This window comes from Boleophthalmus pectinirostris, unplaced genomic scaffold (assembly GCF_026225935.1).
Source record: "Boleophthalmus pectinirostris isolate CB_2022bp ecotype Guang Dong unplaced genomic scaffold, ASM2622593v1 HiC_scaffold_8, whole genome shotgun sequence".
NCBI classification, from domain to species: Eukaryota; Metazoa; Chordata; class Actinopteri; order Gobiiformes; family Gobiidae; genus Boleophthalmus; species Boleophthalmus pectinirostris.
In genome coordinates this window covers 29736365-29752274 of record NW_026571515.1, presented here as the reverse complement: position 1 = coordinate 29752274, position 15910 = coordinate 29736365, and the positions used below count along the sequence as shown (strand labels likewise).

Here is a 15910-nt window from a genome sequence, read left to right as displayed (position 1 = left end):
GTCTTAACCGGCTCTTCAGTAGTAGCCTGTAACATATAAACAGCCCTATCCGGCCTCTTGGATTGAATCAGCTAATGGCCGCAGGTGTTTACGTTACAGCAGTTTCCGACGGAGAACTTAAAAGGATCCAGCCATAACTTTACATTGGGCATGCTTTCTCTTTCTCTCCCGTTTTCGTCATCCCTCACCTCGTTTTCTCTTATCGCTGATGAGTTGGAGAGGTCAAACTCGAACCGTTTTATCCTCCAGCAACCCCAGCCTTTCACTGAGGCTGTGCCCAAAGAGGGGCTGACAGCTCTGGGCAGGACAATAGGGAACAGACCCTTCTTTGTTTGGACCTCCATGGGCTGCAGTGACACTCTCAGTAAACACAGGGCACAAGCCGGCTGGGCATGCTGCAAACAAATAAGTAGATCAAAGTAGCGTTTGAGTTGAGTCTGTGTAATATTAAAGTTATAATCAAAAATATGATGCAATATTTGGTTTTGTCAACAATGATAAATGACAAAAAGCCAAATTCCAGACTATTAGTGTCAAAATGATTTAAATTAGTTATGTTGCTAACTGATAAAAAAAAGAAGGCAAACCCTTTTCAGAAGGATTTATTAAACCTTTTTTGTTAAAAAATCACAAGTCAACATGACAGCGGGTGGAGAAGTGGATAGTCTTAAACATAAATTTTTGAGCACTCAAGCCTTGAAAGCAAGACAATGTATTATTACTCAAACATGCATGAATCAATCTAAATACTCTGAGTAATCTGAAGATGAGGAAACGTATTTGTAACATGGTTAACAGCCCATACATATTATGTTATATATTGTTATGTCCCCTTTGAGAGTTATCTAATAAAATGATTTATTTTGTAGGCTCTTGGCCATTGTAAAACACATGTTATAATGGTAAATGATTCTACACAAAAAAAAAAACTTTTGTATCATATGACTAGAGTCCCATTTCTCCCATTGCACCAGTTATCCCTGTTTAGGAGCTGGGAGCATGTGGTCAGAGGTCAGATTAATATTTATTTCATGTGCTGCCCCAGAGAACAGCAGGAGCAGAGCTTTGAAGCCCAGGAGACAGACGAGGAGGAGGAAAGCATACAGTAAAGGACCCTCACATAAAGCAGTGTGAGGTGGAGGTGCACAGGCAGCAGAGGGTGGAGGAGCAGATTCTTTCCTCTCTCGCTCCATCTGTGCAAATCTGCCCACAGCTAAACTCCACTATGAGCCACTACTCAACCTGTGTCCTGTTAAACAGACTCACCAGGTGGAGCTGAGCTGTTGCTAATGTTCCTTTCTGGTGTCTCACACTCCAGGGGCCTCAGGAACATACGAGGCACATCTGTGAGACAGAGGAGGAAAGAGAGAGGGGGTGGGATACAGCTTTCAAATGCCTTGTTTTAATGTAAACAAACATAAATAGTTTTCTGTTTAGTTTATTTTTATACTTTTGCATTTTAATGGTTGTAAAAAATAAAATCTTACTTAATAATAATTCATTCATTAATTACATTGTATTTTCCACTATTACAGCCAGATGGAATGGATTTGCATCTTGTACATTTGAATATGAATTGCAGCACATTTAAGTACATCAGCTGCCAATACTCATTTACTAATTAAAATAACTTTGATAATTCTTTCTTTTGTGCTCATGATTTTATTTCCCTTTTTTGTAATGTTTTTTAAAGAAATAGCGGCTCTACAATACCAGGCCACTGTGGTCTCTATCCTTTCATACCTGAATTCACTGGGCTGCTGAGTGAGTCCAGTAGCTTGGATCTGATCCATCTCCCACAGTGGTTGGCAGGAGTTATTCCTTATACCCAGTGTGTCACCTACAGGCAGAAATTTCTTCAAGTTATGCTCAACCTTAAGCTTATTGCTCTATATTTCTTAAGAAAATGATATAATCAATGATTAATATCTCTTTAAAGTTTAAAGTTCAATTTATTCTTTGTTAGCGTAAATAAACAGAAGTGAAATTGTTCTTTACAATAGCTTCAGAAAGAGATGTCATTATTCAACCCTGTAGATGCAGCTGAAAGAACTCTAAGCCATATGATTAATAATTGGAGCATTCAATCATTCAAACGTTCAACATATTTCTTTGAAAAACAATGATTCTTCCATAGAGGCCCTTCTCTTCATCTGAAATTATGACATCAAATTTTATGACATGGATTAGGGCTGCAAATAACAATTATTTTATTAGTTGACTAGGCAAACCATTATTTCTGTTGTACATTGAGGCATTTAAGATACATTTTTAATTAAATATAGTCCGGTTAACATTAATATTTGTCAAAATACTATTATGATTACTTTAATAGCCCAAACACAACATATTACCTTATCCATAGATGGATGTTACCAGTGTGATTCTAGGCTTGACACAACGCTGGTCTCCTTTCCCCACCACATACTTATCACCCTCCATTACTGAGGTGCAAGAGCCTGATAAAGCTCCATCCATGTGCAGTTTTAGACCCTATAGTCCCATTTAGATGTTTGTCTCTGCACTCACTGCCTCCTTGCATTTGACTCTTGCACTGATCACTCAATAAGGCTGTGTTGCGCTGTCAATCACACAGGAGCCCAGGTGATCAGTCAGCTCCTCTTTAGTAGATACCAGGCCATTAGAGACATAGGCAGACAGGTCCTGGCCAAAATCTGATGAGAACCAGAAGAGAGAGGAGAAGCCGCCTGGGGTAAAAAGAGTAAAGAGGGGAGGGACGGGGGCAGGAGCAGGAGGTAGATGTGCCGAACTATGTGGATTGTGAAGTGGAGGGCGCCTCTGTTTTCTATTTGTGAGGATTAGGTTGACAGATCTGTATTTAGTTTCTTTGGGCCTCTAGCAGCAGCTAATCCTCTTCACCTGCAGCATGGTGCCCCCCTACTCCCTTTCCTCTGACCCCACAGCTTTCCACTTCCCCCTGTACCCCCCTTGGTCATGAAACAAACACTCATCCCGAGACAAGCGCATGACTCGGCACACTCTGTCTGTTCAGGTTAGGGCCTCACACTCCACACAAATCTCTTTTAGACCAAAGGAGCAGCGGGGGTCTCGACTTCATAAGAACCCAGCTAACCTGTGGTCCCCTGTGTTAACATTAGTTTTAGCATGGGTGAGGGGTTGTCGCTCCTTGCTCAGAGATAGCAATTACTCAGAAATTAAGAGCCATTACTACGGAAGCAGCTTGTCAAAGTCACTCAGGGGAGAGAAGAGGACCTTAGGAAAAGCGGCTCATTAGGAAATATTCAGGGTCAGGTCGGGGCCATGGACCTTTTCTCTTTAGATCCTGCTCCCACACACTCAGTCCAGGTATTCACACTGAGAGAGAAAAACTATAGTGCCTCTGCAAACACACACAGCACGACTGACAGCTCTTAAAGGTGGGTGCTGCGGGTGATTGATTGCTCTATAATGAGGGCTGTACACAAGTTTTGAAATACTGAGGTCAATCATGTTGAGACCCTCTTCAAGACCTTACAACCAATTAATCTGATTGAAAAATCTACAAACCAGCTGCTATGGATAATATATTTGTTTAGATAACATATGTTAAGTAATATGTCATGTTAAAAACAAGGTCAAGTAAGTAGTGATTTGACAAACTGGAAATAAAAGGTTTATAAGCACAAACTGTTTTTTTTTTTATTTTTATTATTATGGCTGATTAATTATTGTCGCTGGTATCTAACTACCTAAATTGGTTAAGTGCATTTACAGACATAAATCTTGATTAAGTCAAACTCATGAATTCACTGACACAAACCAAAACACACACACTCTTTCAGAAGACACACCTTTGGACATGTAACAACAAGCTCTTGTAAAGGGTCTTATTACTGAATACCACAAAGAGATTTCCCTAAGCACCGAAAGAATAAGCTCAAGTAAGCCCACTAAACCACTCACTGGCACACACTGTGGAACTACCAACCTGAAGATGAAGGAGGGCACTGGGTATGAAGACATCTGCAAGACCTGCTCAGGGGATCCTGTACATACTCATTTTTAACAATTAACAATTAAATTATACAAAATGCCAAAGGTTTATAGTAGTCAAGCAGACAATACATGATAATCATATAATGAGCAGTTTTAGTAATTAAGACAACTGTGATGTATGCTAAAAAAAAAAAAAAAAAAAAGGTAGCTGCTGCTCGTCTGCTCTAGCTAAGCTAAATGGGCCTACTTGAGACTAGCTATGGTTTCTCTCTTTTCAAACATAAAAAATATTGAAAATTAACGACCTTACATAGGATAAATGCTACACAATATAAAAGCCTTAAAAGTCTGATTCAACATACACAGTAAACCGTGCTTGGCTGAGTGATTAGTGACTGGACCATATACAGTCTACGGACTGGACACAGTCAACAGGCAGATAACGGCGCACGCACGAGCACACGCACGCTGCACCTTTGAAACGTGCAAACGCGGGAACGACATCCAGATTTTGGCAAAACAATGGCTTATCAAGCTACAGAACTATTTTCTGAAATAGACAAACTTCGTACCCAGATGCTAAGCAATGCAGATCTCATGACCGTCCACCGAGTTGATGAAGAACGCAGCGAGTAAGTAAAGGCTAAGCTAGTCATGGCTCATTATAATAAATGACATTGTAATCGCAGGAGAAAGTGAGAAAGTGTCCGGAGAATGCTAGTGTATAATACTAGAGTCAGTCAGGATGAAGAGAATTAGCTCGCACCTAATTAGTTGGTAGACAAATACTTGTACAATCTTTTTAAGGTAAGTGTATTGCATATTTTGTCAGATATTATCAATTTCCCATTGCGTTAGAGTGGATTAATGTTCTCCTTGGTTGGCAGTAATCTAAAGGATAGGATCATCACTATAGTTGCAAAACGATTTTTTTCTTCCTTGCAGCAGTGAAATTTTAGGCCTGATTGAAAACATCATCCTGACGATTGTGACCAGTCTGTCTAAAGAGGAGGCGCCTGTCCTGTCCCTGCCCAACAGGTCCACCTGGGTCAATGTCAGGTAGGTACCATCATAAACAACACACTGAAGTCCTGACTCCACCCTGAACACTGCTTCACTTGACTGTATAGGACACATGTAAGCCGCTGTCTTTAAAAGATAAACACAAGCAGACATGTTGTGTAAAGAAATAAATAAACGTTTACTTTATTTGTCATTCTGGGAGGTCAGGCCACACAAGATGATGTTTAATGTCCTTCAAACGCACTCCACAGCTCTGTCTCAATTTGATCAAGAGGCGTCTCAAGCCTGTGCAGACACCCAAGTGGTAAAAGCACTAATTTTAGCATTAGGCTTTAAGATCAAATGGCTTCCTTCTCCTTGAACGATCTGATAAGAGACTGAAATGCACACACTTTGAGGTTGTATGCTCAGAACAAACACACTGTCTAGTCTTGTTTAAATCAAACCTCCCTGCAACTTAAAACACATTCTTGCTCAGCATTTTTAAATACAGGTTGCCGGAGGCGGTGGGAATTTTTGGGTGCCTTTCAGGTGGTAGTGGATCTAATTTTCTTCTGCACACAAGTTGTTTATATTTCTTCTCAGTTTTCTTTGGTCTCGCTCCAGGTTTGACAGTAGTGTTGGACTTCAGATGAATCCAGAAACCACATTCACTACTGTCAGATGTGACTCTCTGGTCTCCATCACAAAATTTGGTGAGAAGAAATTAGTCCTGCAGTATATATCTCAAATGAAACCAAGTCAAAATTCACTAAATTCAGAATTAGTATATCATTGTTTTTTGCCTTGTGTTTCATTGGGGTCTTACTCTGCATTAAACCCACTCACGCATGCTAAACCATGTAGTTTAGTTTAAATTCATGTGATTCTTAACAAAATCTTGACTGAAAAATAAATAGCAAATCCCACTGTTGTCACCAATAGATACTTTCCAAAGTCGTTCACTCCTTGTAGCAACAGAGTCCATCTGAGTGAAGTACAGACAACGCTATTTCACAACATACAAAAACATGTTGAACAGATCTTTACAGTTGGTTCACCACAAGAATTTGGTGATTGGAAACAGAAAAGTGCTATTGTTAAGTTCTATTGTTAAAACTGTTGAAATTGAATAACAGTATTGTTTTATGTTTACAGCACAAATTGTCAAAATCCTCTCTGTAATTTACAGACTAATATTGAGCAACTCATATGCTACTAAGAGGTACTTAAATTCCATTAGTCTTATAAAATCTGTTGATGAAACTTTGCAAATAAAATGTTGTATTCTCGCAGAGACATCTACTACAATGACACACAGCTGTTTGGGTCCCAGGCCAGAGTGGATTACATTGTAGATGATATCTCCTGCTTGCTTAAAGTTCCTCGGAGATCCTTGCATGTGGTAACAGAACTATGCTTGTTCATGACTGTTGTAAAGTAGTTACTTTTATTCATAGTACCTGTGTGTTCACTTTTCCATGCAAGTTGGCCACTTCCAAAGGGTTGATCACAGGAGACCTCTGCTATTTGGAAGAAGATAGGACTAGAATTGACTGTCGCTCTGCAGTAAGTAACATTTTCATCTGTATCTATTCAGTATTGCTGGATTCTTGATGCTATCATAGCAATCTATATCCCTCCAGTTTTGAATGGAGATGGTAAAATTTGTATTAAAGAGAGGGTACTATGCAAAATAAACTTTTTGGAGTTTTCTGCCATGTTATAATGCTGTTCCCTGATCAAAAAAATGCCAAAAGAGGCATGATGAGACATGAGATATGACATCCATGCATGCGTAAGTTCTTAGACTGAAAACTAATATGTGAATGCATTGTTTTCGGCAAATATAGTATTTTCAAAATAATAAAAGGCCACATGGTGATCTAAATATGTTATATTTTAGCAGTTAAGTGTAATACCCCCTCTTTAATATTGTGGTGTCGTTAATTGGAGTAACATTTGTGAATTTTCTTTTTGGTTTCATATGAAAATGCTTAATAATCAAAACAGAAATACTGTTCTTGTCCACCTCTGAAACAATGACTTTATCACATGTTGGAACCCATAAAAACAACCATTATAAAATATGTTCATGCTTTTCTAGGCCTTTCCTGTTTCATCAAACATTGGTGGAATAAAAAGTATCCTTTCATCGTTTGAAAGGAGAACAAGAGAACATTATATGCTGTGAATTATGAATCCCTACAATACAAATGTTATTTTTCTTAACACTGTACAGACATTGTATCATCTGCCAAATTTGTCTTGATTGTTGAGAAAGATGCAACATTTCAGAGACTGTTGGACGACAACTTGTGCACCAAACTTGCACCTTGTATCATGATTACGGTGAGCTAATTCCCTTACCAGACCACCTTCTAGTCGTAAATATGCAGCGTAGTTCAGCGTGGGCTAACAGGTGCGCTTGTTTTGTGTGAATCAGGGCAAAGGAGTCCCAGATGTGAACAGCCGGCTGATGGTGAGAAAGCTCTGGGACACGCTGCACATCCCCATCTTCGCTTTGGTGGATGCTGATCCCTACGGTACAATAATACAAGACCTGCAATATTATCACACTTTTAATGGAATATTGTTCAAGAAAACCATTTTATGCCAAATATTGAAATATTAAATTATCACAAATAAATATAATCCTCATAGCCTTTCCTAATCAAAGATAAAGATCCAAATAAACCTAGCCACATATTAGACAAACTGTATTAATCTGGGAAATTGTATTAACTCACAAATTACAATATACATTATTTTTTCATAACAAAGGGCACATAGAAGTGTACTAAAATTCAAACAATAATAGTAGTAGCAAATAATAGCAATATTGAATTGCTCATAATAAGCTAGTTTCTGATCACTGTTATAATGTTGTTACCTGGTTGTGTTTTGTTTCATTCACACAGTCTTCTCTCAAACGGAAAACATTAGTAAGTAGTAGTATAGTACTACAGAAAGTGCTCTACTTTGTTTTTAAACCCCATACACCTTCACTAGAATTATCTGAATGATTTCAAACCTGGAGTTGCCAATGCCTATTGAACAAAAGGTGAAAAGGTTGTTGTTAACTTGAAAACTACAGCTTCATGACATCACAAGGTGGAACAGAACATCTTGAGCTTTGGAGATGTAGACAGTCTAATAATAAAGGATTGTGTGAATGAAACAAAACACAAAAAACTCCAGGTATGTTTTTGAGGAGGTAACAATATACAAGGGTTAAAGTTCACAAGATTAAGTGTTGCATAATATAGGACCTTTAAACAATATTGAATAAATTGCTAAACTACATAAATTGCACATAATCAAATCAGTATTAGCTACTATAATATGTAATTATTCATTCACTCATTCATTCATTAGCACAATTATTCCGACTTGAGCAAATAAATATGTATTATTACCATGAAAATATTACATAAAATCCATAAGCACATTGTTTACTTGTTTACTCATTAAATGATTAATTGATAGCATTTTTATAACAGGACATAAAAACTACTGACTGTAATAATTTATAATCTTAAACTGTGGGCCTGCATGTGTCACTAAAGACTCCCAAAACCATTTGCACCTGCCCTGGACACGGTGCTTAGTCTGGCTCTTGTTTCCGCTGGTGTGGTCTGTCTCAAACACAGGATGGCTCAGCTTTCTTACCTCTGCCTCCCCTTCGCATGGCGGGACACATGTGTAATGCTTTACTTTGTTCTCCAAACCCAGTTACACGTCTGTATGGGTAATTGGTCTGGTATGTCAGTGATTGCGGTGCTTCTGTGTCTTTCCCAGGCATTGAGATCATGTGCATCTACAAGTATGGATCCAAAGTGAGTCCTTAACTGTGCCCTGTTCAGTGTCTGTCTGTCTGTAAGCACTATATAATTATGCCCCTTTTTAAGTAGAAACCAATCATCTCGTCCAGATTATTTAAAGTGACATTTATGCAGTGAAATTGTTGAATGATTGGCTGGCATTGCCCCACTGTTTGTAATCATCTTTGTTTATTTTCTATATTGTGAACATGTGTTGCCCAAAACCACATAATGCAGCATAGAGGGTTGTGTTTATTTTAGCCATTCTCTCTGCTTTGCATTTGAATCTCTGTATATGTAAGTGTGTGTGTTGCATGGGTTTTTCCACAGGCCATGTCATTTGAGGCTCGCAGTCTGACCGTCCCCAGCGTTATGTGGCTAGGCCTCCTCCCCTCTGACCTCCAGAGGTTTGGACTCAACATTTGCTACTTCCTATTTCCTCTGTCTGCCTCTAATTGGGATTATATTCTAGGGATATTTAAATTGTTTGTTTTGGTTTCTGTTGCTGTTGCTCTACGTTTTTTCCCGTTCTAAGTGCAGTTTAAGTATATCTTTCTGAACAGATTTAGTATAAAAGGTGCTATTTTACATACATTAAGTCTGCAGAGTAGTTGAGTTGGTTGAGGCTCTAGCTCTGAACTGCACAGTTGAATACGTTTTTGATGATCAGGTTGCGGGTTCCTGAAGATGGTCTCATTCCTCTCACGAAGAAGGATGAAACCAAGCTCAGCAGTCTCCTCAAAAGGCCCTATCTTAAAAACCATCCGGACTGGCAGAGAGAGGTTAGAAAACAAAGTAGGGTTTCAGTGATTTATCGGAATCATGATTTAGTTGACTATTAAAATATAATGTATTAATATATTGTTTAAATAATCATTATGTGGAGTATACTGTCTCCAAACTACATGTCAAAAAACCATTGAATTACAAAGACTGCGACATTATTAAATCAAAATGTCAAATAAGAATAAACAAATATTTCTGTAATTGCACATTAATAAGTCATTATATTTCAACCTTTATTTGATTAAAAAATATATATTAATATTATATTATTATATTCTATATATCTCAAAGAAATATGTTTGACTAATTTAGTAAATAATTGTTGACCGGTCGACTACTAAAATGAGTCAGTCAGTTAATAATGTGAAATGTCATTTTGTGTGTGAGAGAATACAAATATTATTGACCTGTATTTACATCATCTGTTGTGGTTGTAGATTGAACTGATGCAGCAGACTAAGGTCAAGGCAGAGATCCAGTCGCTGTCCGCCATTGCCCCAGATTTTCTCACCAGCATCTACCTGCCCAACAAGCTGCACTACGGTGGCTGGGTGTAACACTTTGGTTCCATCTTGTGGGCTAACATTGAAAAGCATTTTGGTAGATTTAGTTTTGGTCATGGTTTTTACTTTGTTTTTGTTCCTGGAATTGAGAAATTGAGTTTTGCATAACCTTTCAAACAAACATTCACAAACATTTTATTTGCTGTCATTCATTTTGAAGTTAAATTGTTTTGATTCAATAAAACAATGCCTCTACAATTATATATTTGTGATCATGTTAAAACAAGCCTTATAAAGATAGTTTATGCATGCATACATTTTTTATACATGAAGAAAGTACGTACAATGCACACACATATTGGGGAGCTAGTTTAGAAAGCAATCTGCCTCATGGATAATTCATGTTTACAATATCATCAGAATTAATATGCATGTTGGCAAAGGTGTTTTATAACGTGTGTTATGTAGTTGGTCTTATGTCAGCCTGGTCTTTTAGAAGAGCAGACAGATGGCTTCTGTCACTTCTCCGTGGGCAGTAGTTACAGCAGTAGAGCCTCCTCTTGTGAGCCCTGCCTATTTCCGCACGTCAGGACCAGCTGACTGTGGAGTGTGTGAGTCAGTCCTGGTCCTTTCTCATTAACATTCTCACAGGTGCCGTGCCTCATTTTAATGTGGGCAGACATGTTTCGGAAGGCAATTTTCTGCAGTTATTTCAAAGGAGACTGGGATGTTTCCAGGTAACATATTTTGCTGTATAAAATATAATGTTTGGCTTAAATATGTCTCATATGTAAACTTTTTTTTTTTCCATTTCAGAATACGGATTGCCCAAATGCATGTAGTAATCCAGAAGTGCCCCTTTCTCACAGTTGGATCAAATGCTTCACATGTCACTAGGAGATCTTCAACAAAATCTTCTGCAAATAAGTGTCCACTGACGATGAAGCGATCATGCAAGCCTCAGGCCAAAGCTCTGTGTTCGTTGTCAGCATTTGCTAAAAAAACAAATGATGGTATGTTCATGGTAACATTATGTATATTTTAATTGACTGATCATGCTATATTTTATCTCAGAGAGTGGCGTTGTAGCAGATGAACAAAATGTTACTTCAAAATGTCCTTTCCTGGCAGTCAGGAAAGAGCTACAAGAAGATGTGCATGGTATACTCTGCTATTGTTGTTTTGTATTGTGGACCTGTTGTTAATTTAAGGCAAAAAAAAAAAAAAAAAAAAAAACTATCATCCTGCAGGATCAGCAAATGTGGACTGCAACCTACAATCTTCTGTACAAGGACAGTTACTGAAGAACAAACTATCTTTAGGTAACAATAAACTCGATAAAAATACAATGTTTAAACAGTTACTGAATAATAATATAAATTATTATTACTAAATAATATATTTTTAAAATCTTGGACAGATATGACCTTTGACTATGGCAAGTTTTTCACAAAGATGATTCAGAACAAGAAGAATGACCACACATACAGGATTTTTAAGACCATCAACCGAAGCGCTGTGTGTTTTCCAATGGCGGACAACTGCTCCTCAGATTTCAGGAGAGATGTGTCTGTGTGGTGCAGTAATGATTATTTAGGCATGAGTCACCACCCAGAGGTTATACAGGCTATCATGTAAGTAGAAATTGTCAACTGTATTCTTAAATCTGTACTACTTAACTTTTGTCTCCTCGAAGATGTGTTTGCTTTGCCTGAAATGTTCCACAGTATTATATTAAGCTCTCTTATATTTATGCAATTTTATTCATTTTCATTGATTAAAAATACCTTGAAATACTCTGAAAGAGCTCTCATCTTCTCAAATCTGTGACAAGGCCTGGTGGTGTTCCTCATGGATATAGATAAGTTTATTGCCATACTGTGGAACATTCTAAGTAATGTTAAATAAAGGCCCCTCCACCAGAAAAATTACATATTGCACCTTTAATTAAGTGAAGTATAATTGTTTACTTTATCTCATTTAAAGGGAGACCTTAAGAAAGCATGGTGCGGGTTCTGGAGGAACAAGAAATATTTCAGGAACCAGCGAATTTCATGTGGAACTTGAGAGCGAGTTGGCAGATCTGCACAACAAAGAGGCGGCACTGCTATTTACGTCCTGCTTTGTGGCAAATGATTCCACTTTATTTACATTAGCAAAGATGCTTCCAGGTAAGTAAAATGTACAATTTGATGCAAACTCAATTCTCTTCTATAAATTGAAAGTGCACCATATAGGTTTTCTAGTGAGAGGTGCACCACATGCTTGTCCCATGTTGTTCAAATATTAATGCTTTATGTGGAATGTTCCAGCATATACCATTAAAGTTTTCTATTCTGCATTTATTCAACCACAGGTCTTTTATCGCATTCAAATGTGCATTCTTATTGTGAGAGAGTGTGCACCTCTCCACAGATCTGACCAGCAACTTACCCAGGTTGTCATCTGGTTGTCTCCATGGACATAATGTGGAACATGCAAACTAAAATAATTAAGACAACCAGATGGCGGACCATCCACCAGAAACGTTACACAGGGCACCTTTAACTATGTTATTTGAAATGCTTTTAAAGGTTGTGAAATCTACTCTGATGCTGGGAACCATGCCTCGATGATCCAGGGCATAAGAAATAGTGGTGTCAAGAAGTTTGTTTTTCGTCACAATGACGTCGGCCACCTGCAAGAGCTTATGGAGAGATCTGACCCCAACACTCCAAAAATCGTGGCCTTTGAGACAGTTCATTCAATGGATGGTAACACACAGTTGGAAATGTACATACACCTGCAGTATCTGACTCACCTTTATAATGCAGTAACTGAATTACTATCGCTTTCTCCAGGAGCTGTGTGCCCTCTAGAGGAGATGTGTGATACTGCTCATCGCCATGGTGCCTTGACCTTTGTGGATGAGGTGCATGCTGTGGGTTTGTATGGACCCAGAGGAGGAGGCATTGGAGAGAGAGACAGAGTCATGAACAAAATGGACATCATCTCTGGGACACTTGGTGAGCAATATTCACAGATAAGTGGTAATTTTTGTGGCTACTTTAAAAGTCATTTTAAGGTGCATTTTTTGTATATGGTAGATTATTTTGCTATCAGGAAAATGTATATAATATAAAAAAGTGGGACTAAAACCAGACATAAACCTGGACTCAGTCAGGTCTAAACCAGGACAAGAACAGAACTAAATCAGGTCTACATCAGGACTAATCTGGGCTCAAACATGAAGGCATGTTTATGAAGGCTGTCTATGAACTAAATGGATATAAACAATTACTGAAATCAACGTTAACATTTGTAATTCAAGCCATTCTAACTGTATAAATATGAACTACTCACTGACCCGAATGTGTCTCTCTTAGGCAAAGCTTTTGGCTGTGTGGGCGGCTACATTGCTAGCACTGCAGCTCTGGTTGACACGGTGCGGTCGTACGCTGCAGGTTTCATCTTTACCACTTCACTGCCGCCGATGTTACTGGCCGGAGCAAAGGAGTCTGTGAAAATCCTGAAGACAGAGGAAGGCCAAGTGCTGAGGCGCAGACATCAGAGGAGTGTCACACTGCTGCGCCAGTTGTTGATGGATTCTGGTCTTCCTGTGGTTCACTGCCCAAGCCACATTATCCCAGTCAGAGTAAGGAAAAAGTGACACATACAAGGAATTAGTGCCATGTACCGGATGAGGGCACCAGTCATCCGTAAATAGTAACTGGTGTTTTTGTAGCAGTCAAAACAAGTGAAACCCGGCCGTTTTTCACATTTCAAGTGGTTTTCTGTTTATGTAGAGTTAGTTAGAGTTAATTTATTTCAGGCTCAGGTTTTTTCGGACATTATTCCAGAAACAACATTTTAATGGGTTCCACAAGACACAATTTTCATGGCATGAGATTGGGTCCTCAAGAAGGATTCAGTTCACACATTTAGCCTCACTTTTTTTTTTAGAGTTTCAGCTTCTCAAGAGGGGTAACTCAGCAAAATTGAAAACTGTCCAATATAATCCAAACAACAAAATCCATTTTCCTTATGTGTGTGCACATAAAGAGCTTGTCTCATACTTATTTAACATGTAATAAGTACAAAAAGGTGTTGACTCTATCTTATGCTTAGAATCAAAATGGACTTAATCAGATATCAGTCAAGGATACTGGAAAAGTGCTTGATAAATCAATCATCAATTTTCTGGTAAGCACTGATGTATCTACAATATTGCAATGATCAGTCAAACAATAAATCCTTATTTATAGAGCCCTTTATAACACTCAAGGTGACCAGAGTGCTTTCCTATAAACTCAACAATATAAAAGCATACAATACAATCAACATTAAAATAATAAAGCAAACTTCATTACATAAATGTCAAAAGCAAGTCTGAAAAAATGTTCTGATTTAAAGCTTTGAGTCTAGATTCAAAAGGTCTGTGATGGTGTCATGATGTTTCCTTTCCTGAGCATATTAACAGTGTAGAACTTATGTATGTGCCAGACAGTAAACATTATAATTATCTTGATAGGTGGCAGACGCAAAGAAGAACATGGAAATCTGTGATACCATGATGTGTCTGTACAATATTTATGTTCAAGCTATCAACCACCCAACTGTAGCTAAAGGAGAGGAGCTGCTACGCATCGCCCCCACACCACATCACACTCCACAAATGATGTTCTACTTTGTCGGTATGTTATTGTGGAAACAGTTAATGACATGATTTATTGGTATATTTTAACACCTGTCTATATTTGGATGAACAGATTGTTTGGTGAAGACTTGGAAAGCAGTGGGCCTGTCCTTTGTGCCTCACTCGTCAGCTGAGTGCTCTTTCTGCCAGCAGCCTCTTCATTTTGACCTCATGAGTGAACGCGAAAAGTTTTACTTCACAGGCCTCAGCACAAGGTTACCTGCAGTAGCATGACATGAACCACAACACATATGTACTTGTAGGATGGGACAGTATAAAATTGATAACTGTCATTGTATTTTATATTAACAAATGCAAAGGACTTTAACTTTTAATTTTAAAAAGTGTTTCAAACTATATTTTGATTTTAGGTTGTGCCCTACTTTGATGGGTAGAGATTTGAGGAAACACAGAGCAATTATCAGGGCAAAACTAGTAGCCTGCTATTTTTAGGTCTATATACTAAGTCCATCCTCACAGTACCATGGCATTTTGTTAGTGTGGTATACCATAAAGGTGCATTGTATAGCTTTTCTGGTAGAGTGCCCATCAATTTAAAGGTATCAAGCAAAAAAAACACCCATTTAATAAATATGTCTTATGTATGTTTAATACCATATTGTAGAACATTACAGGCCAAGTAATAGCATCCATAGTAGCGAACCCCCAGCCTGAAAAATTACACAGTGCACCTTTAATACCAATTATCCTCCCATCCCTATGTAAATAATATTTGTTATGTTTCACACAGTTTACCTCACTTTTAATACACCTATATAAATAATTTATATAGATCATTTTAAGCAAATATTTAATCCAAACTGAAGTGTACTAGCATGGAAAAAATGAAATGATAGCACAAGTGATTTTGAAGATTATAAATTTAGAAATACCAAACGGGGTGATATGTAGAAGCATTTATATTCAAAAAATGTATTTAGTTAATACACTGAAAACATCTGTACTATGTACTCAACTATGTGTAGTGTAGTGGAATGTGAGTGTTTGTAAGATCATTTTTCAAGTTCATTCACAAAGTGCTTTTTTTTAAATTCACACTGCGACCACGTGAGGGCGAACGTGTTCTCTTTTTGGGCAACTAAATGGCTGTTACATCAGGTGCCCCCTCCTCCCTCCGTAAATGACTCACAGCTGCTGCGAAC

At 38.0% G+C, this 15910-nt stretch overlaps 2 protein-coding genes across 2 annotated transcripts; both read left to right on the top strand.

The window, feature by feature from the left end:
- The first annotated feature begins 4461 nt into the window (after nt 1-4461).
- Nucleotides 4462-10126, top strand: spo11 (SPO11 initiator of meiotic double stranded breaks). The gene is made up of 13 exons (XM_020929496.2): nt 4462-4589; nt 4903-5016; nt 5587-5675; nt 6118-6184; nt 6256-6364; nt 6448-6528; nt 7067-7103; nt 7202-7311; nt 7406-7505; nt 8761-8798; nt 9114-9190; nt 9454-9565; nt 10007-10126. Exons 1-13 carry the CDS (start codon nt 4480-4482, stop codon nt 10124-10126), a joined length of 1164 nt encoding a protein of 387 aa, XP_020785155.2. The 5' UTR covers nt 4462-4479.
- Nucleotides 10127-10717: 591 nt separating this feature from the next.
- On the top strand, nt 10718-14981 carry LOC110164459 (5-aminolevulinate synthase, non-specific, mitochondrial-like). Its single transcript, XM_020929495.2, has 10 exons — nt 10718-10809; nt 10889-11085; nt 11147-11233; nt 11487-11706; nt 12059-12243; nt 12646-12825; nt 12913-13077; nt 13438-13706; nt 14583-14745; nt 14821-14981. The coding sequence occupies exons 1-10, from the start codon at nt 10742-10744 to the stop codon at nt 14979-14981; spliced, it is 1695 nt and encodes a 564-aa protein (XP_020785154.2). The 5' UTR covers nt 10718-10741.
- Nucleotides 14982-15910: the final 929 nt, after the last annotated feature.